Source organism: Palaemon carinicauda, chromosome 37, assembly GCF_036898095.1.
Source record: "Palaemon carinicauda isolate YSFRI2023 chromosome 37, ASM3689809v2, whole genome shotgun sequence".
Classification (NCBI taxonomy): domain Eukaryota; kingdom Metazoa; phylum Arthropoda; class Malacostraca; order Decapoda; family Palaemonidae; genus Palaemon; species Palaemon carinicauda.
Genome location: NC_090761.1, coordinates 8190858 through 8213450, shown reverse-complemented (window position 1 = coordinate 8213450; position 22593 = coordinate 8190858). Strand labels below are relative to the sequence as shown.

The window sequence follows — 22593 nt, the reverse complement described above, 5'->3', positions numbered from 1 at the left end:
CTCCAAAGTCAGTCCTGCTGTCCTTGAGGGAGAAAGATTTTATGATGACCGTCGACCTCAAGGACGCATACTTCCAAATTCCGATCCACCCCTCGAGTCGGAAGTTCCTCCGGGTGAAATGGGGTTCCCAGATCCTGCAATTCAGGACTCTTTGCTTTGGTCTGTCAACAGCGCCCCAGGTGTTCACGAGAGTCTTCAAGACTGTCTCAGTGTGGGCTCACGAACGAGGCATCCGCCTTATCAGATACCTGGACGACTGGTTGCTCCTTTCCGCCTCAAAGGCCCTCTTGGAGGAACAAGGGAGAAGTCTCCTCCAGTTTTGCAGAGATCTGGGGATCGTAATCAACCCGAAGAAGTCAAATCTATCCCCGTCCACCAGAATGAACTACTTGGGGATGACATTGGACACCATTCAGGGAAAAGTTTTCCCTTCGGAGGACAGGATAAGGAACCTCAGGCACATCATTCAGCCGTTCCTGTCAGAACAACCCAGGAGAGCGAAAGACTGGCAGAGGCTGATAGGCCACCTGGTCTCATTGGAGAAACTAGTTCCCCAAGGGAGGATAAAGCTCAGATCCATCCAATGGAATCTCAAGAACCTCTGGTGCCAGACGGACTCGCAACAAGTGCTAATTCCAGTCCTTCCAGACACGAGACCCTCCCTGGAATGGTGGCACTGCCAGTCAAACTCCCTCAAGGGGATGCCCTTCGGGACCAGCCCTCCAGAATTACTTCTGTTCACAGACGCCTCCAACCAAGGATGGGGAGCCCATCTCCTCGACGGAACTGCACGAGGTACCTGGTTGGAAGGGGAAAAGCAACTCCACATCAATATCCTGGAGTTGAAAGCAGTCCAGAAGGCGTGCTTACACTTTGCAAGTCTGCTAAAGGGAAACACCGTGGCGTTGATGTGCGACAACGCCACGGTAGTAGCATACGTAAAGAAGCAGGGAGGCTTGAAATCGAGGGAGTTGTGCGATCTCACCATAGAGATTCTAAATTGGGCAGAAGAAAATCACGTGGTGTTGTTAGCAAGGTTCATTCCCGGGAAGAAAAACGTTCTGGCCGACGGCCTCAGCAGAATGGGCCAGATAGTAGGGACAGAATGGTCCCTTCTCCCAGAAGTAGCCAGGCTCATCATTCAGCGTTGGGGTTCCCCGGTGATGGACCTCTTTGCAACAAAACTCAACACCCAACTCCCAGTCTATTGCTCCCCTGTACCAGACCCGAAAGCAGCCTTAGAAGACGCCTTTCAGCACAAGTGGGACAATCTGGATGTGTACGCTTTTCCCCCTTTCACGTTGATAAGACAGGTGCTCAACAGAGTAAGGACCGCCCGAAACCTAAAGATGACTTTGGTAGCGCCCTGGTGGCCGGAGAGAGAGTGGTTCGCAGACCTAAAAGACCTAACGAGTCAACTGCCGTGGCCTCTACCCGCCAGGTCAGACCTTCTGCACCAGCCTTACTTTCTCAAACTCCACGACAACCCACTCTCCCTTCGTCTTCACGCCTGGAGACTATCCAGCGGCTCCTGAAGAAGGAAGGTTATTCTCCCTCCACGGCTAAGAAAATGTCTCTATACCTGAGAAAGTCGTTAGCCGCGGTATACCAGGCAAAATGGGCCTCCTTCACGAAGTGGTGCTCTGAGAGGCACATTAGACCTCTTAAGGCCTCTGTCCCAGACATAGCAGATTTTCTGGTGTTTCTTAGGGACAAAGTAGGAATGTCAATTCCAGCCATAAAAGGGGTTCGAGCCGCCTTAGGCCAAGTCTTCCTTCTGAAGGGCATCGACCTGGGGGCCTCGAGACACATAGCGATGCTCGTCAAAAGCTTCGAGCAGTCTTGCCCCCCTCAGGCGAGGAGGGTGGCCCATTGGGACTTAGCCAAGGTCCTGAAGATGCTGTGTCGTCCCCCCTTTGAACCCTTGAAGGATATCGTAGACAAAGATCTCACCCTCAAGGCCGTCTTCTTGCTGGCCTTGGCGTCCGCTAAGAGGGTGGGAGAGATCCATGGACTGTCATACGACGTCTCTCATTCAAAGGGGTGGAAAGAAGTATCCTTCAAGTTCGTGCCTTCTTTTGTGGCCAAGACTCAGAACCCAGCAGTCTGGGAACCGATGTTTGAGGGTTTCTCAATTCCTGCCATCCCTAAGACAGGCAATGCAGAAGACTTAAAATTGTGCCCAGTGCGAACAATTAGGAAATACCTGGAAAGGACAGCGCATCTCCGACCAGGCATCAAGAGCCTCTTCGTTTCCACAGGTATTAATAAGAAACAAGTTTCCAAAAACACCATCTCCTTCTGGTTGAGACAAGTTATCGCCAGAACCTACAAGGAGGATGGCATGGCAGTGCCAGGCACTCCCCGGCCTCATGACATCAGGGGCCTGAGCACCTCCTTAGCCTTTGAGAAAAACATGGCAGTGGGGCAGATCCTGCGAGCAGGTACTTGGTCGAACCAGTCAACCTTTACTGCCCACTACCTCAAGGACTACTCAAGAAAATCCTTGGACGGGTTCTCCATTGGAACAGTCATCTCCGCTCTCCAAGCGGTATAACGGTAAAACCCCAGGCGCATTCAAGACTAGCGACCGGTAGGCACAAGTGCGGTTTCCTACCTCCTACCCAGTTGCTTACTTGCCTCTTCGGGGGGTACCGTCTGTTCCCAGAAAATAACACATTCTTCACGGCTACGCTACGAGAAGGAACGTCAAAAGAAGTTTTTCAAAGGGTGAGTACTTAGACACTAACGTGAATTTTTGTGTAGTTACCCTCGCTTCCGCTCTCTAGTAGGTCCCGTTATCCATAAGCCTCTTGGCCTCCACGGCCGGGTCAGGGGGTCAAAATAGCACTCCCTCCTCCTAAAGTGTAAGTCTCCTATAGAAAGTAGTTCGAGGTAAGTATTCGTGTTGGAACAAATAAAAAATTTTAAGTAATTTTTATTTTTCCTAACATACTTACCGAGAACTACTTTCGGGTAATGGCCCTCCCTTCCTTCCCAGAGTGCCTCTCTTCCCTTGCTAGCATTGTGCTAATTCAATAGAACTTAATGAGGAAGGTGACCCAGCCAAGCAAGCGACCTACCTTGATCCTACCCTCGGGGCACATTCCTTGATGCCGGGGGTAAGGCTTCTTAGAGCGCGGAGTGGGTGGGGTAACATACTCAAAACTCTGGTCGATGGAGAGGAGATCACCAGTGACTCCTATAGAAAGTAGTCCTCGGTAAGTATGTTAGCAAAAATAAAAATTACTTAAAATTTTTGATTTTTCCTAACTATACAAACCTTAGCTATTTAATCAAACTTGCCCGCCAGCCCTGTCCCCCGGAAAGTCCTACCTCTAAGCAAAGTGAGCTCTCACAGGTGTTTGTGAGGGGGGAGGGGTAGCAAGCTACCCCTCCCTACCCCCCTGCTAACTAGCGATGGGGTAGTAAACCCTCGTTAAAATTATAATGGCTCGTCATTTCAGCTACGCCTTAAGTAATATGACAAATTCGAAGATAATTTGTATTTTTCCTAACCATACAAACCTTAGCTATTTACATAGGGTTTCCTTTCGGCGTAGCTGAAATGACGAGCCATTAAAGTTTTAACGAGGGTTTAACTACCCCCGCGCTAGTTAGCGGGGGGTAGGGGAGTGGTAGCTAGCTACCCCTCCCCCCTCCACACACCGGTGAGCTGCCTCACTTTACTTAGAGGTAGGACTTGTCTCGCGGGACAGGGCCGGCGGGCAAATATGTGTAAATAGCTAAGGTTTGTATGGTTAGGAAAGATACAAATTATCTTCGAATTTGTCATTTGTTCCGTAACCGAAATACAAACCACGCTATTTACATAGGGTGACTTACCCTTAGGCAGGGTGGAAAGTCCCCAGCCTTACTGGCTTTGGCTTACCCGGGGACTCTGAGTGCGCAGCACTTCGAGAAAAAGAGTCCCTGCACCTTCCAAGTTTGTTGCTACGCAAGAAACGAGAGGCCTACATAAATGTGTGTGGAGAGATGAAGTGTGACTCGTCCTAGGAAGTTGACCTGAAGTCCTTTAAATGGAATTCCAGGCTAGGACGTCCCCATACCACTTCGTCAGGGTATGGGGGACGCGACAGTATTGTACTTAATACTAGGAACTCACGGAAGCATGGTTTACCTGCAGAGGTTTGAGGTCAGCTATGCAGAGACCCAGGATGCTGCATTCCCCAAGAGAGAGGAGGATGAAGAAAGAAGTAAGGGCCAGACATACTTTTTCATTCACGCAGACTAAAACCGGGTAACAGTGCCCTCAACCTTCTGCTACCTGTCCATTAAGGAGCCTGAAGTTAGACCAGCTGTTGTGCAGCTCCTGTGGGTCACGTCTGCAGGTAGTGGGCTGTGAAGGTCGTCTGACGCTTCCAGACTCCAGCTTGTAGAATTTGCGTCACAGAGAAGTTTCTCTTGAAGGCCAGGGACGTGGCGATGCCCCTGACATCATGTGCCCTAGGGCGACGTGACGGAGGAGGGTCTGGATTCAAGGCGTGATGGATGGTGCGTCGAATCCAGGCTGAGATGGTGTTCTTGGTGACCCTCCTCTTCGTCCTACCAGTGCTCACAAACAGGGCTTGCACGCTGGGACGGGCTGCAGCTGTTCTCTTCAGATAACGTCTCAGACTTCTCACTGGGCAGAGTAGCAGATGATCTGGGTCATCTGTTACGGAGCGGAGACTCACAACCCTGAAGGAGTCGAACCGTGGGTCTGGAACTCCAGGGTTCTGAGTCTTGGCAACAAACTCAGGGACGAACTTGACCGTTACCTCTCCCCATCCCCTTGAATGGGTGATGTCATATGAGAGACCATGAAGTTCACTAACTCGCTTGGCCGAAGCCAGAGCGAGCAGGAATACCGTCTTCCAAGTCAGGTGTTGGTCAGAGGCCTGGCGTAATGGTTCGAATGGAGGTCTCTTCAGAGCCCTAAGGACCCGAACCACATTCCAAGGAGGCGGTCTCACTTCCGACTGAGGGCAGGTAAGCTCGTAGCTACGTATGAGTAAGGAAAGTTCCAGCGAGGAGGAAATGTGTATTCCTTTCAGCCTGAAGGCAAGGTTTAGGCTGAGCGATAGCCTTTCACCGCCGAGACCGAAAGGCGCATTTCCTCCCGCACATAAACGAGGAACTCCGCTATTGCTGGAATAGAGGCATCGAGTGGAGAGATACCCCTCCCACAACACCAACCACAGAAGACTCTCCACTTCACCTGGTAGACACCTGCGGATGACTTTCGCAGGTGTTGAGACATCCTTTCCGCAACTTGTTGCGAAAAGCCTCTCTCAGAGAGGAGACGCTAGATAGTCTCCAGGCGTGAAGCCGAAGCGACGCTACGGCTTTGTGGAAGATGTTGCAGTGTGGTTGTCTGAGTAGCTCGTGTCGTGAGGGAAGCTCTCTCGGGGGTTGCATCAGGAGCTGCAGAAGGTCCGGGAACCACTCTGCATGATGCCATAGCGGAGCTATTAAGGTCATCGACAGGTTGACCGATAGTCTGGTCTTGTTGAGCACTCTTCTCATCAGACAGAACGGTGGGAAGGCGTAGAAGTCGATGTTGTCCCACCGTTGTTTGAAGGCATCTTGCGAAAGTGCCTTGGGGTCCGGGACTGGGGAGCAGTACAGCGGCAGCTTGAAATTCAAGGCTGTCGCGAACAAGTCCACTGTCGGGGAACCCCACAAAGTCAGGACTTTGTTGGCTACCTAAAGGATCCAAAGACCACTCGGTAGTCACTATCTGCAAAGCTCTGCTCAGATTGTCGGCGAGCACATTCCTTTTCCCAGGAATGAAGCGAGCTGATAGACGTATCGAGTGGACTTCGGTCCATCTCAGTATCTCTACTGCAAGATGGGATAGCTTTTGTGAAAAGGTACCTCCCTGCTTGTTGATATAAGCCACTACCGTGGTGTTGTCGCTCATCACCACCACAGAGTGGCCCGCCAGGGTCTGTTGGAACTGCTGAAGGGCCAGAGAAACAGCCTTCAGCTCTAGCAGGTTTATGTGGAGGTACTTTTCTGATTCTGACCATAGGGCTGAGGCCCTCTGGTTCAGAACGTGGGCCCCCCACCCTTCTTTTGATGCGTCCGAAAACAGCATCAAATCCGGGGGAAGGACGAGAAGATCCACTCCCTTTCGGAGGTTGTCGTCGACCAGCCACCGCCGCAGGTCCGTCCGTTCCGCAGGTCCTATTGAGACCAGGAAGTCCGGGGAATCGTTGCCTTGATCCCACCGGGACTTGAGCCGCCACTGCAGAGATCTCATCCTAAGGCGGCCGTTTGGAACTAGACGGGACAGGGAGGCTAGGTGACCTAACAGACGTAACCATGATTGGGCTGGAAGGTCTTCTCGACTGAGGAAAGGTTTTGCAACCATCCTCAGCCTTGCTATCCTGTTGTCTGATGGAAAGGCTCTGTGGAGATCTGTGTCTAATATCATGCCTAGATATACCAGTCGCTGTATTGGGAGCAGAGAGGACTTCTTGAGATTTACCATGATCCCTAGATCTTGGCAAATTCCCAGAAGCCTGTCTCGGTGTCGAAGAAGGGTCGACTCCGAGTCTGCCAGGATCAGCCAGTCGTCCAGATAACGAAGGAGACGGATGCCGTTCCTGTGCGCCCATGAAGATATCAGTGTGAACACACTGGTGAACACCTGAGGTGGTGTGGAGAGACCGAAATACAGCACCTTGAACTGGTAGATCTTGTTGTCTAGGCTGAAACGTAGGTACTTCCTGGAAGACGGATGGATTGGGATCTGGAAGTACGCGTCCTTCAGATCCAGTGTGCACATGAAGTCTTGCGGTCTCACTGCAAGTCTGATCGTGTCTGCTGTCTCCATGCTGAACGAAGTTTGCTTGACAAACTTGTTCAGGGCTGAGAGGTCGATGACGGGTCTCCAGCCTCCAGACGCCTTCTTTACAAAAAAGAGTCGACTGAAGAAGCCTGGGGAGCCGTCCACGACCTCCTGGAGAGCATCCTTCTTGAGCATAGTCTCGACTTCTGCCTGAAGGGCTAGCCCCTTTGCCGATCCCGTGGCATAGGAGCTCAACGACACTGGATTCGCTGTCAGGGGAGGTAGAGATGAAATGAACGGGACGTGATATCCTTGTCCGACCACAGAGGTCGTCCAGGAATCGGCCCCGAGTTGCTGCCACTGAGCACGCAACTTTGAAGGCATCCCCCCACAGGTGGACACGCAGGGGGATTGCCAATCCTAGCGCTTGCGGTCTCGGCCGCTCCTTCTAGGATTTTTGCCTCCCCTGGAGGACTTTGTGCCCCTCTTGTCTTTGACAGGAAAGGGCTGCGGTTTAGACACCTTGGTCTTAGCTGCCGGAGCCTGCTTCGGTGTCCTGCGAGGCTACTGCTGTTGTTGAGGAGCTGGAGGCTTGTAGGGCTGGGATGTAAGGGCCTTCTGGAGGAGCGAATCTTGACTCGTCTTCTTCCACCTCTCAGCTGTCCGTTCTACGTCGTTGGGCTCGAACAGGCCTCCTCCAAGGATGGAGGAGTGTCTGAGCTTGCTGACATCCATCGCGGGGACCTTCGGGTGGAACCTCTCGGTCACCGTGTCACGGCGCTTGAGGATCGAGTTAGCCCACAGGTTAGTGATCTGGTGAGCTAAAAACTCGATAGAGCGCGTTCCCAAGAGGAGGAAGGTCTCCAGGGCCTTCCTATTGCCCTCCTTGGACAAGTCCTCAGAGTGCAATAGGATGCCCAGAGATCCTAGCCAGACATCCAGCCACGAAGTGGCCTGCATGGCACACTTCGCGACCTTCTCCTGGCTCAGGACCTCCGACGCTGTGAATGTCACCTGCCGGGCGTTGAGTTTCTCCACAGGGAGACCCCTGGTGAGCTTTTCCACAGAGTGGTGCAGGGGAAGAGTTAAACAAGGCTCCTCCATGATCTCGAAGTACCTCCTCTGCTGAATGCGAGGAGGTGGGAGGAGCTTGTTACCGGCAGGAGAACGGCTGGAGGAGGCAAGCTCGGAAAGCTGGCCCTCGACCTTGTCCCTGGCACTCTTCATCCCTTGGGACCAGGGCAGGGCTGCACTGGTCTTGGGGGTCTTCTAAGTGCCATAAACTTGGTCCAGGACCGTATCCTTGCCTTCGCGAGGGGCGGTCTCGGGGTCCTTGAAACTACTGAGTTGCCTCATTAGTCCAAGGACCTGCCAGAAGGCGTGCTCCAATTCTCGCTGCTCTCCTGCTTGTGGACTGGCAGCTAAGTCTCCTGTCCCCACTGGCTCTTCATGGGGAGAAACGCGGACGTTCTCTCGGGGAAGGGCTGGCTCTGGACGAAACCTTGACGATGATTTGGGTAACGTCTTGGAGTCCTTGGGCTCCCTCCTGGGAGGGATACAGGACTCCAGCAAAGTGGTCTGGAAGGTACTTCCCACGCGAGACGTTTCTCTTCCTTGAGGTGGGGTTCCTCCTATTGGTGCCCTGGGAGTGAGTCTCACCTCGCTGGATTCTCCCGAGGACGGCAAAGGTTCGTCCACAGGGGAAGGAGAAAGCGTCTGTGAGGGGGAAGGGGCCTTCCCAACGGACCTCTTGGGAGCCAACTTAACCCGGGGAGAAGTCACCGCGAAGTCCACTTCTCCTTCTCTTCAGCGGGGGCGAGGGAGCCTTTGGTTTCAGTCCCAGATCAGCGAGAGCTTGCTTCATAGTCTGCACCACCACTTTCATCAGGGAACCGAACCAAGGCTGGCGACTGACTGACGCAGTGTCAGCGATCCCCGCTGGAGGGAAGGGGATCGGTTGATCCTTCGGAGTGGATACTACAGGTCCTGTCTGGAAAGAAGAAAGTTGTCCGGACCTCTCTGAAGACTCGTCTTGTTCCTGGATGCGTGCTCGGCGCTTCCGTGATGGCGATCGTGAGGATGACCTGGAAGTATGCAAGCCTGGTGCCTCACAAGGTTGGTCGCGCTGCGAAACCCTGCAGGAATCGCGCTGGGGGTCGCACTGGTGCTCGCGCGATGGGCGGATCGCTGGTTCGCGCTGGCGATCGTGCGACGGAAGGATCGCTGGTTCGCACTGGCGATCGCGCGACGGAAGGATAGCTAGTTCGCGCTGGTGCTCGCGCGATGGCAGATCCGTGGGGTCGCGCGCGGGCGATCGTTAGCGCGCAGGAGCGTGGGCGCGTGGAGCTGCGGGCGCAGGAGCGTGGGCGCGCGGAGCTGCGGGCGCAGGAGAGTTGGGGCGTGGACGGGTCGGAGCCCTGTGGCGATCATAAGCGTGGGCGCGTTGGTGAGCGCTTGTGCACAGGCGAAGAATCGCGCGGGCGCGCAGGAGAATGCTGGCGCGTAGGAGATCGCTGACGCGTAGGATGGCGCGTCGTGGCTGAAGGTCTCGATGGTGAAGTCTCGTGGGCAGGCTCAGGAACTGGTTCGTGGGCGCGCGGGCGCGTATGCACTTTAGTGCGCGCTGGAGACTGGAACGCAGGCGGTGGTCGTTGCGTAGGGGAACGCTGACGAGGCAGAGGAACAATGTCCTTGCCAGCGCCCAGATCCGAAGATCGTGGGCGTGGGGGCGAGCGTTGGCGCGTATCAGGAACTGGGCGTGTCGTAGTGTGCTGGCGCGCTGGGGGTGGGCGGCGCTCAGGAGACTGTTGACGCGCAGGGCGCGCAGCAGGGGCTGAAGTGCACGGGCGCGCAGGCGATCGCTGAGCAGGCTGGCGAGCAGGTGCAGGAGAGCGCTGGCGAGCAGGGGCGCGTTGGCAATCGGGAGAGCGCTAACGATCAGGAGAGCGCTGGCGATCTGGAGAGTGCTGACGATCAGAAGAGTGCCGACGGTGAGAAGAGCGCTGGCAAGAAGAGTCTGACGACTCATCTGCTGTAGAGCGATTGCGCGCAGGGCGCTGACGAGGAGGAGAGCGCTGGCGAGCAGGAGAGCGCTGGTGAACAGGATATTGCTGGTGAGCAGGAGAGCACTGGCGATCAGGAGAGCGCTGGCGAGGAGAGTCAGGAGACTCTATGGCAGGAGAGCGCTGGCGAGCAGGAGGGCGCTGACGAGCAGGAGAGCGCTGGCGAGCAGGAGGGCGTTGGCGATCAGGTGAGCGGTGGCGCCTGCGCGCATCAGAAGGGCGCACAGGTGGAACCTGGCGCGGAAGGGCCTCACCCACATTGTGGGAGAGGTCCTTCTGCCCCGAAGGGACCGGTGCTTGCGTAGGTAAGGGAGATCTGGCAGGCACAGGAGATCGGGAACGATCAGCAGAGAGGTCCAAAGGTGCTGCTGTTACGGGCTGCTCCCGACGAGAAGAGTCCTCCGCAGGGGACGACGAGGATGACCCGAAGAGGAGGCGCCTCTTGACTCCCTTGTAAGGAGAAGGAAGGCCTCGGCGATGAAGAGGAGGGCGAGCCTTACGGCGAAGGCGACCACGTGGCTGGGTATCAGCATAGTCGGTCCTCCGAAGAGGAGTCTCTGTTAGTGCACTCCCCCCGAGGGGGAGCAACACTCGCAGGAGAAACCGTAGGACCCAGCTTCCCCCTCGAAGGATGTTCGGAGGGGGACCCTGGGCCTTCAGCAGCAACAGCAACAGTATCAGCAGGGGTTTGACCCGACCCGTCAGACGCCTCTGTCACAACAACGTCGTCAATAGCCAAAGGATCTACCTCTGGTATTTCCGGTGATTGTTGGACAGCTGCCCCCAACTGGATTAGGTCAAAGAGGGCTTCCTTGGAGGGCGAGCCCTTAAGCCCCAAGGAAGTCCAAAGCTGGAAGAGATCATTATTAGACACTGTTTGATCATAGTCTACAATGTCAATAAAATCTTCCGCTGGGGGGGGGGGGGGGGCACTGCCTCGCAATAGGAGGCAACGCCCTCTCCCACACACCGAGTTTGGGAACAAGAAGGGCCTACGCTATCATTCGGCTGCCTCTCACGAGAGACCGAACGAGTGGTAACTTCGGAGGAGGTTCGGGCAACGGAAGAAGAGTCCTTGGAGCCTTCCTTCCCCTGGGGGAAGAACGGTCTCTCTTAGAACTCTTCTTACGCTGCCGCGCAAACTTCCCCCACTGGGAGGTAGGCCACTCCTAAGATTCCATACACAGATTATCACTACTACACCGTTGACCTCAACACTGCGGGCAAAGGGAGTGAGGGTCTGTCTCGACCGCCGACATGAAAATTTCGCAGGGGCGATCGGGAAGTCCAGGGCATTTCCGCATGGTGGAAAGCAAATGTAGAGGCCAACTTCAACAAACACACACTGGAAGAAAAAGCAAGCAAATTAAGGCTGTCAATATGCGAGGACGGGACAAAACATCTGTACATCGTCAGAGCCAAAAGTGAAGTGAGGCAGCTCACCGGTGTGTGGAGGGGGGAGGGGTAACTAGCTACCACTCCCCTACCCCCCGCTAATTAGTGCGGGGGTAGTTAAACCCTCGTTAAAACTTTAATGGCTCGTCATTTCAATTACGCCGAAAGGAAACCCTATGTAAATAGCGTGGTTTGTATTTCGGTTACGGAACAAACCCATATTAAATAGCTAAGGTTTGTATAGTTAGGAAAATATAAATTACCTTGCAAATTTGTCATTTTAAAGTTAGATGCTGGCATGTAACCATCTTCAAGAGTGAAACAGTATCAACATCAGATCAATACAGTATAGAAATAGTTGACTTTGATTAAAATTAAGTTTTTTTGTTCCTAGATTGTGAAATTGTCATTTTTGAACTAATATTTTACTTTTCAAAGGTAAGATTCATGGAAATAATAGTTTTTAGTTTTAAAATCCTTTTATTACTGTACAGTATTTGTCATCAACTAATTCTTTGCAGGTACTGGTGCTTAGCTACTGCTTACAACAATAGAGGGCATAGCAAGTACATGCAAGTAGCTTTTGATGAAGCCCTGGAAGATTATAATTTAGCAATTAAATATCATCCTATGCTTGCTATTGCATATTACAACCGGGCAACTATTCACTATAGACTTTGTCAAAGTTACGAGGTTGGTGAAAAAATAGGTAAGTTGTGCTAATGAATATTAAATGAATCTCTCCTTATGATTGTATTGCTTCCTTCTTGAAGCTGGCATATCTCGACATAGCCCCCTAAAAAACTGAAAATGTCCCTTTATGTTCTCCTTCAAGAGGCTTATGCCTCTAGCCCCTTAATAAAATATCTAATGACTTATGGCAGCAACCATGACGTGGTTAGAGAGCATCTGCCTCTTCATTAGTCTTCACATTGCATCCGTATATGGGCTTTAGATTGAAGAACCCTTTTATTAGTGATTATTTTGGAGATCTGGATTTGCTAGTAGTAATTACTGAGTGCCAAACATGAAAGAAAGCTAGATTTTAGTTGAACGAAATATTTAAAGAAGATTAGGCTAATTGAATATGATGGGATGAAGATGGAAATGCTTCATCAATCATGAACGAGCCATCAGTTATTAATGAGCCACAGCCACTAGCAAGGTTTGGATTTGGATTGTAAAGTAATGAGCTTCATAAGATCTTGACTTCATTACCTTAGTATGTTTAATCTGAAAAGTCCAATGAATGTTTGGGCCAAAACAATAATCATAACCTAACCTGCTCAGTTTCGATTCCTAATCTAACTCCTTAAGTTTTCACTAGTGGCTCTAGTACACCAGTTGGTAAGGGTTCTTATGGGCCACAGCGCATGACAGAGTAGAGGTCCTCTCTTAAAGCTTTGCACTCTAAAATTACTTCTGGATTTTCTGCCGTGCAGCCCTTGCATATCCGCAATCCTGTCAGCTTCCATAGACCTCTGGATCATGAGGTAGAAGATTGAGTTAGTAGACTAGATTCTAGCACTGTATACCTCCCTTCGCTGAAGTAAGCGCTTGTAGGTAACCACTTATTTTGTATATTAATGGCATGGCATATCGTCGTTATCATTATCATCATCTCCTCCCACGCTTATTGATGCAAAGGTCCTCGGTTAGATTTCGCAAGTCGTCTCTATCTTGAGCTTTTAAATCAATACTTCTCCATTCATCATCTCCCACTTCACATCTCATAGTCCTCAGCCATGTAGGCCTGGGTCTTCCTACTCTTCTAGTGCCTTGTGGAGCCCAGTTGAAAGTTTGGTGAACCATCTCCTGGGGAGTGCAAGAGCATGCCCAAACCATCTCCATCTACCTCACATGATTTCATCTACATATGGCACTCAAATTATTTCTCTTATGGTTTCAATTCTAATCCTGTCCTGCCATTTAACTCCTAATGTCCTTCTGAGGGCTGTGTTCTCAAATCTACTAAATCTGTTGGATATTGTTTCATTGTCGTACCATAACACATATCCATACAGTAACACCGATCTCACTAAACTGATATATAGCTTGATTTTTATATGTAATTTCAGGTGATTTGATTTCCAAATTTAACTCAACCTAATCATTGTTTGACTTGCTTTTTTCAATCTTTCATTAAACACAAATTCAAAGTATCTTGTGTTAGAGATCATAGTTCCTAAATATTTAAATGATTCCACCTCATTAATCCTTTCTCCTTCCATTGGTATTTCATCTTCCATTACATATTCCGTTCTCATCATCTCAGTCTTTCTTCTATTTATCTTGAGCTCAACCTCATGTGATATTTCATGCAATCTGGTAAGCAAGCTTAGCAAGTCCTGTAGTGTTCTACTAATAAGGACAGCATCATCAGGAAATTAGCTGACCTAGAGTACTAGGTCAGCTAATTTCCTGTTCTCAATCCAGTCCAATCCTTCTCCACCATCCCAAACTGTTCTATGTATTACAAAATCCATGAGGAGGATAAACAACATAGATGACATCACATACCCTTGGAATACTCCACTGTTCATTGGAAATTCATTTGAGAGGACTCCACTAACATTAACTTTGCACTTGGTATGCTCATGGACAGACTTAATCAAATTTACATATTTAAGAGGAACTCCATAATAAAGAAGGACTCTCCACAAAATTGGCTGGTGCATACTATCAAAGGCTTTTTCTTAGTCCACAAATGACATCAAATGTGGATTTCTATATTTTACACATTGCTGTACTACATGTTTTAAAATGAAAATTTGGTCAGTACAACTTATACCTTTTCTAAATCTTGCTTGTTCATCTCAGATTTTCATCAATCTTGCTCTCTAGTGTCTTTAGAATGAGCATACTATATATTTTTATGGGCATGGTATATAATATGGTTCCTATTTCTGATGGGTTGCATCATGTTCCGAAGGATAAAACACATTGTTTGCACATCTGGGCAGGCACCAGAACATCTAATGTTTTCCCTAATGATGTTAGTTTAGGTGCTATTACATACCTTAACTTTCAAAAGAAGTCCCTTGCCATATGCAGGCACTAAAAGTTCCTGTTGAAGGTACATAAATTGGAAGGACAGTATTTAATGTATTGGATATTCTTCAGAACATGAGTTTGAAGATGAAGATGTTATGGAGGACAAGCCCTACTCTGATGAGATGTCTCCTACTCGTTTGTTAAGGAAACTTATTTTTGAAACGTATCCAAATATGATATTTTCATAATAAAATTTTTTTTTTTATATACTTACCCGCTGGTTATATAATGGCCAAGTCCCTGGACGCCTCGGTAGGAAATTCAAAATCTCTTGCGCACCTAGCGCAGATATGCCAGGTGTACCTCAGTGCCCTCGCGGTACCACAGGTAGAACTATACCCAACCAATTCAGATTTTCCATGCCCCATGGTCTCTAGAGGGGAGGAGGGTGGGTCTAAAACTTATATAACCAGCGGGTAAGTTTATTCAAAAATTTATTTTATTATGAAAATATCATTTTTAAATATAAAACTTACCCGCTGGTTATATAATGGCTGATTGACACCCATTGGTGGCGGGTCAGAGACAGCCGTATAATTGGAAATTCACTTAAGAGTTACATAAACAACTTAAGCGGTTCTAACCTGATAAGGAAGCTGACAGCAATGCTCTGCCTCATTTTGTCTGCTATCCTTAGGAGATCCAGTGATCCACTCGGGGCTGATGATCTCTAGGAGCTGTCAAACGGTACAACCACCTATAACATGACAGGACCTCAACTAATACCCTTGTTCCGTGCGCTCTCTAGAACAAAATGACCACCTGACTAGGTCAAAGATTGCGGAAGATAGCCGAGCAATCTTCACATACAATCATAAAAATATATCTAACAGTTCCAAGAGAAGAACAGGGGTACTAGGAATTTAGGGAAATGTAGTGGAAAATGTTTCACCTACTACTCCACTCGTTGTTGCAAGTGATCCCAAAATGTAGACGTCTTCATAAAAAGACTGGACACGGTAAAAGTAATGCAAGGCGAATACAGGATTACCCCTTCACAATGCTGTATATGCGATGCTTTGCAGAGAACAGTTTAGTTTAAAAGTTACAGAAGTTTCTACAGCTCTAACTTCGTGAGTCTTTACTCTTACAACATCTTACGATCTGTCACCCAACCGTGCGGAAGAACCTTTGTAATCAAGGTCCTTACGAGATGATAGAATGTTTTAAACATGGATAGCGCAGGCTTCTTGACCATGCACCCAAGAGTTATGAATAGACTCTTAACTTCTTTGTCCTTGTCCCAATAAAACTTCATCGTTTTAATCAGGCAAAAAACTCTTCTCAGCCCATCCCAAACCAAATTCGAGAGAATAGTGATCCCGAAAGATTTTAGGCTATGGATGAGAAAGATATTTGTTAATTAGCAAGATTCCAGGTTGCAAGGTACCTATGGCTTAACCAATGTGAAGTCCGTGTTCTTGCTAAAAGAGTGAACTTCACTGACTCTCAACTATGGTAGACTTACTCAGAAAGTCTCCAAAGTTAGGCCTTAAAAAGAAACCAAGGGTAAAGGGTCGGATCTGTCACTACCGCGAAACTCCAGAAACGAACCCTAAATTCCAGGCTGGCGCATCTTGCTGATGCCTCCAAGTCCTCTCAAATGATCTGAGAAGACCTATAAGGTCTCTATTTAATAGATCCAATCTTCTGCGTCTGAGGACAGATGCCCGCATACTCCTGTACCCTTTGATGGCCGAGGAGGAAAGAAAATGTGTTTTCTTCTAAGGTCTAAGAAAAAATATACCACTTGTGTTAGAGTTACCTAATGAAGAGCCGGCTCTAGCTCTACACCACTCCATAAAACACTCTAATTGGGTTGGAAAACCTTGAGGCAAATGTCCTTTGTACAAGGGAAAGCTTCAGCTGTTTCCTTCAAACAACCCTCTAGATCTTGGGGGTTTTCCGAAATACTGGAGGCAGCTAGGCCTAAAGCTTGAAGGTTTAACATAAAACGTTCGTGATCCTGACACGGGGAAAAGGACTAAAGACATGCTTCCAGCATGCACCCAGCATGAGTTCAGTATGGTTCCAGCATGCTGCCTACACCCAACATGCCGTGAGAGAGAAGAGGGATCTAGAACCGCCTCCCAAAACTTGTCCATATCGGTCGCAAGAAACCGATATTAAAGCTAGGCTTGTTGAAAAGAAGCATCAACAACGTGAACCTCATGCTGTGAGGTTAAGACCTGATCGTGTGTAATCAGCAAGTGTTCAACAAACTTAAAGCCAAAGCTTGACACGAGGGAGTGTTAGCTGCGAAGCCAGAGAGACGCGAAGGAGAGACAATAGTCTGTTTATACTGCTGTGAGAAAGACTTGACTGTATGCATCTAGCATGCGACCATAAAGTCGCATGAGCCCCGCTTGCTGTAAATCTACAGCGTGCTGCGTAGAGGCGACAGCATCTCGACTGGTCATTGACGGAAAGACGGAACTGATTGCCGAGAGTTGTCCCGTGTTGGATGCGTCCGCATGAGTGAGAGTCACGCGTCCCGCAGACCGCGAAAATGGGACAACTCGTTGAAAGGATCAACTTAGGCTGTCAGTGTCAGCGTCCAACATATGACCAGACTGGCGTCTGCGTCTGTGACTGCGTGAGGGAGAGACCAGAACCTGCGTTTGTGTTTGCGTGACGTCTGCCGTAAGAGAGAGACCAGACTTCTACAAGCACCCGCTCTAACGTTTCTCGTAACACGAGCATATCTCTGCGAGGAAGCGTTACTAAGTATAGGAGAACTATGCCTTCTGACACTGGTCGGAAAACCATTTCTATGATCTCTGGTAGTCCTTAGACTCTTTAGGAGAAAATATTTTCCCCCCGAGAATCGTAAACGCTAAACACAGATGAAATACTGTAGACCTCTTTTAGCTCAGACCAAATCTACACTCGCGGGGTAGCGAGTGCGCCAACCCAAGCATGGACGAAGGCCAGGAGAGAACATCAACCGTAGTCCTGGGAGCGACCTGGTAGAGTGCCTATGACATTTCAAGCGCGCCTTGTGCGCGAACTGAACGTATCCAATGCTGTGAGATACCGTCAACAGTAGTCGCTAGACCTCAGAAGAAAGTAATAGAGCTTTCCCCAAACTGGGGGAGGGAAAGAAGTGTGAACAGAAGCAGACTGAGCACCTTTTCCCCAGAAGAACTATGTGTCTTACACGATTCTGGTGCCAACACGTCGCCTTCTTCCGAAAAGAAAAAACTTCCGGCGAACGTTAGGTACTGCAGGATAAGAAAACATACGACTCCTGAAAGGTCTAGGACAAATTGATTGGTGACTACCAAGTCTAGGTTTTGCGACCTTCGATGAGGGCAAAGCCTTTCCTCCCTGAAAGTGAGTCAGAATCCAGAGGAAGAGCTAGGATTGTATGTGACTTGTCTGACTTCCGCTTCTATCGCGGAAGAAAAAACACTCTCGATTGCTTCCTGTTTAAGCATCAAACACGATTGCTGCGAAGGAAAATTCTGTTCGCGTGCATACATGACGAGTAACTTCCTAGTCTGGAAGACAGGGAAAACGTAGACAGTCATACTCGTCAGGGAACTGCATTCTAATTTGCAGAAAGCAGTTACAAGATCCATGATACCATAGCGATGACGAACTGATCGCTTCAAGACATTCCAACTTCGTCATTCCAAAGTGGAGAAAAAACGTCTTGGACTGCGTCAACAATATCGCTTGGCAGAACAGACGTTTAATGCACAAGGTCCGCGAAGAACCTCAGCCTACCGACCTTCCTTCTCCCAAGGGTTGGAACGTAAGGAAGAGATATAGGACTAGGGGCAAGGTGAACACGAACAAACACCTCCTCCAGAGCACTGCACTATATTTACGAGTCACTAACAAGAGCTGTTTAAAAGCATAATACCTTAAATCATAAAAGATCTGCCCGTGGTGGGAGATATACTTTTACATTCTATTTTCATAAAAGGCCTTAATGCCCTTCCTGTTGTTGCAGCTGCAAGCGCTGTATCAATCTCTATAGTAAGGTTCATTATTTTCCTGAGAATGATAAAATGTTAATTTATTAATTTATTTTACCATTAATTTACCAGGCCAACGTTCCCTAAAGGCGCCCTTTGGGTTAAAGCATCTTGCTTTCCCAACTAGGGTTGTAGCTGGCTTGTAATAATAATAAAATAAAATAACTAGAGACACCATCAACTCAACTAGCGAAAACTCTGAAGTCGGAACGAGGAGCAGCAGGTAAAAAATATGAGGGAAACTCTTTTAGAAAAATTCTCATGAGTTTCTGAAAGTTATTCCCTTCCTTTTACAATCTCTATCCTAGGAAGAGAAGTCTTGATTTTTAGGAATCCACTCCTTATGATTCTGAATTCAGACCTCAATACTTAGAGGTTTTAATTCTAGTTCTCACAACCAAGAGTTAGAGCCGGCCTTGGTCCGAGAATATAAAATCTTTCTAGTTAAGATTTATTTCTTAATATAGTGCCTGGAGCAACAATAACTTAACACTAGACGTTCATGGTCAGGTAGACATCAAAGTCTATTGTCATAGGTAGCGAAGCGTCCACCCGGACGCTCCACCCCGACGCTTCAGATGCTGAAGCGCCCACACTAGCGCTGAAGTGTCCACACAGCCGCTGAAGCGTCCACACTGGCGCTGAAGCGTCCATACTGACGTTGAAGTGTCCATACTGACACTGAAAGCAGCCACACTGACACTGAAGTGTCCACAACGACGCTGAAGCGTCCACACTGATGTGGCGCTTCGCTCCATTCCGTCGACGTTCCGTTTCCGTTGCCGCACCGTTCCGATGACGCTACGCCGGCTCTGCTGCCTGGCGAACGTCGGCGAGTCTGTATAGACTGATACTAGGTGCTATGAGCAGTAGGTTTGCGTTGAGCAGGTAATCGAAGTAAAGCATCCACTTTCCCCCACCATTGAACATTGCGGTTGGTAGGCCGCCTGTGCGCAACAAGACCTCACCGTTAAAGACACGACGCCTGCGCGACCGTGTCAAAGACCGGAAACGAGACATCCAACCGCACTGTTAACGGCAGGCTGAAAAGACTGCATAAACGAAGATAGATGCTGTTTCATGCCTAACTACAAAGATCAAGGATCAACCTTTGGCGAAACGTATTCAGCATTAACTGCGTCGAACCATAGCGCTTGCCACTGTCGAGAGACGACACCCATCAGGTGGGGGTGGTGGCACTGCGTCTGCGCCACATGAAATGTAACACACGCAGAACGAATCTAATTTTGTTTTCAGCTTAGCGCCTTTGAAAACACCAATACCTCGCTTTATCTATCGCGAGGGTGAGCGTTCTGGTTATCGACAGAAAACGCTCGAGAGGACTTCAATTCGGGTCTTAAAAGACTCTAACGCCTGGTTACCCTTTCGATTCCTTTTGCAGTTTGACTTAACTTCTCCCCTGGGTCCGGGAGCTCGACAGAGGTCTAAGGCTAGGATAACGACAGGTTCGAATAGAAGCACTCTCCACTAAATAAAATTCACTGCACAATTTATCACTAAAAATTTGCACTTTACTGTACTCTTTGGCACAAAGATAGTTTCATAATTACCTGAAAACCAAAGAATACACTCTTTCAAAGGAAACGAACTCCGTAGGGAGAGACTGATAATTCTGTTACTGGACAATTGTTTGAATGGGAATACAAAAGTACTGAATCCCATATAGATGTAACAAAATATTAAATATCAAATATTAAATATTACCTTAGTAGGTATAACATTTATAAAATAAAATAAACCCTTAAATTAAGGAATTCCAATAAGAGATGAATCATCACTCGTAATATTTGGAACATTTACACTTAATATAAAAACGATCTTAGTATTTCACTACAGAAACAACGATAAATAGAATCGTGCTCTACATCGATTCGTATAAACATTAAGTGAAAATTTAACTTCCTTTAATTTCTTACTAAGGAAAAATACTGACAGGAACAATTAATTTCAAAATAAAAAGTTCCTTTTATATAGTACAACTAAAAAACTTGAGAAGTAAGAAGAATGTACTGTTCATAAAAATCTCTACGAAATATCGTAATATTGTAACAATACTGATAACTGCGTAACAACTGAACGCTAGTTAATCTTAGCAACCAGATTGAAGATTACCTTAAGAAAACTATTAAAAGGATACAATTTTCTTAGATTAATAATCCTTCAATTAAATTTATAACTTAATATTTCAAACGAAAGTATTCACTTATATTCTTTGTAAAAGCAAGACGGACTTATAGCCTACGACATAAGGCTGTGACGTCATCAATGGACGAGAAGTTTACCTTTCGTCCTATGCTTTCGTGAGGTTTAAAATAGGTCGATAAACCTTTTAAACTTACCTTTTAAGTTATAAATACATTCAAATAAAAGAAAAAAGGGCGAAAGCCTAGACTCAAAAAACGTTAATACATCACCAAATAACATCCAAACAGAGTAAAAAGCGAGAAAGAATTTCCAAAAGAACCGACGGCCATGTCGGCAGGGAAAATCTGAATTGGTTGGGTATAGTTCTACCTGTGGTACCGCGAGGGCGCTGGGGTACACCTGGCATATCTGCGCTAGGTGCGCAAGAGATTTTGAATTTCCTGCCGAGGCATCCAGGGACTTGGCCATTATATAACCAGCGGGTAAGTTTTATATTTAAAAAAGATACTTACGTAAGTTCTGATTCTTCCTATTTTTCCAAGTTCCTTGAACAGCCACTTCTAAGACAACGTATGGCCCTCAATTTTCTCATACTGCTTGATGCTATGGATACATTGTCATAAGTGAAAAGAAAGGCTACTAATTCTGGTTCGCGTAGTGTCAAAACCTTATATCACACCAAGGCATTCTGAGATCTATAGAAAAATCAGTTGCCTAAATTAGTAATTAATTCAGATCTAATTATTTCTCTTAAAATTTTAATTCATGTTAATAAGAGATTTTTAAATGTAGGATTTGCGAGCTCATTTACTAGAGAAATGGTGTTTGTAGGTGATAAAGAAGGGAATATTCCTGGAATTTTGGACTACTTCTTGGACCTTACAGTGCACATACACTTCTCAGTTGTTGAAGATTGACAATCGTTCTTCGGAGAACTTTTGTCTGGGAAGCAGGAGATTGACAAATTTCCTTCAGAGAAGGGTTGCTTGAGAAACATTCAGTGACTGATGAAATGTTGGTTTGTATAAGAAAATTATTTTTTCTTTTAGAAAAATATGATAAAGCTTACAGTATATCTAGGTGAATGGATTGTCTTTGCAACAAATCCAAATATAATTTTGTTTTTATTGCAATCAACTGTACTTTTTACATTATTTGATCTGCATAAAAAAGGTAAAGAGATTAATGTACTTCTATACAAATAGGATTTTTGTTCATCACATTTTACTCCATTGCAGAATCACTTGAAAGAGCTATGAGTGATTTTAAGAAAGCTATTGAACTTGAACCAGAAAATGAGGAATTTGGAAAAGGTTACGCAAGTTGTAAAGAGCTTCTTGAAGATGTAAAAGGTATGTTCTCTGGTATTTTGTATGATAGTAGAATTAATTTTTGCTAAGTAAAAGTAAATATCTGCATTAATGATGCAAGAAGTATTGGGAATTAAATGAATATTATGAGCCATAACTGAAGAACCAGATGATATCTGTATAATTACCCTTTATATTGTCTCGCCACTATGGTGATAATGATTGCAAGTTTATCAAGAAAACTGTGAATTTGGAGAAGACTATTGAGGTTTATGGTATCACATTACTCTAATTCATAAAGCAAGATATTAAAAATGAAAAAAATGTGATTAGGTTGCAGGTTACAAGTGATTGTAGTTTTCAGGCTCAAGGCTATTACTGTAGGGAAGTAATTGTAACATGGTACAGGTACAAGTATGGAATATAATTTACTGTACTTTGGTGAATGTTATCTGTATGTCACAATGTTTATATCTCAGAAATGTGAGCTTTTCAACCTTTAAAACAAAAAATGAATTCTGTTTCTCTCCATAATGTATAATCTTCCCTTACGGAATCAGGCAGTGCAAGAATGTTGCCCCAATTCTTTCAGTGCAAACCACCTTTAGTGATTCAGTCTTTAGTTGTGGTGTTTTATTTCTTCTATTGATGTGATTAAGATATTGAGTTTGTTAACTTTTGATTATGGTGTTAGTATCAGGATTGTTCTAGGATGTTTGTGTTTTTCCTGGTTTGCATTGTTATTATTTTCAGTTGAATAGTAGATGGTCCAGCACTTTGCTGCAGTAGAGGGGCTTGAGTTTCTCAATGATGGGCTGGGC

The 22593-nt window shown here is 47.2% G+C and overlaps 1 protein-coding gene across 1 annotated transcript in view; it reads left to right on the top strand.

Annotated features, from left to right (window-relative positions):
- LOC137629434 (uncharacterized) overlaps positions 1–22593 on the top strand; it is a 124588-nt gene that overhangs the window by 27570 nt on the left and 74425 nt on the right. Inside the window, exons 2-3 of the mRNA XM_068360682.1 lie at positions 11778–11965; positions 21701–21814. Of these exons, the coding sequence (XP_068216783.1) occupies positions 11778–11965; positions 21701–21814 (302 nt within the window). The remainder of the gene's footprint in view (positions 1–11777; positions 11966–21700; positions 21815–22593) is intronic.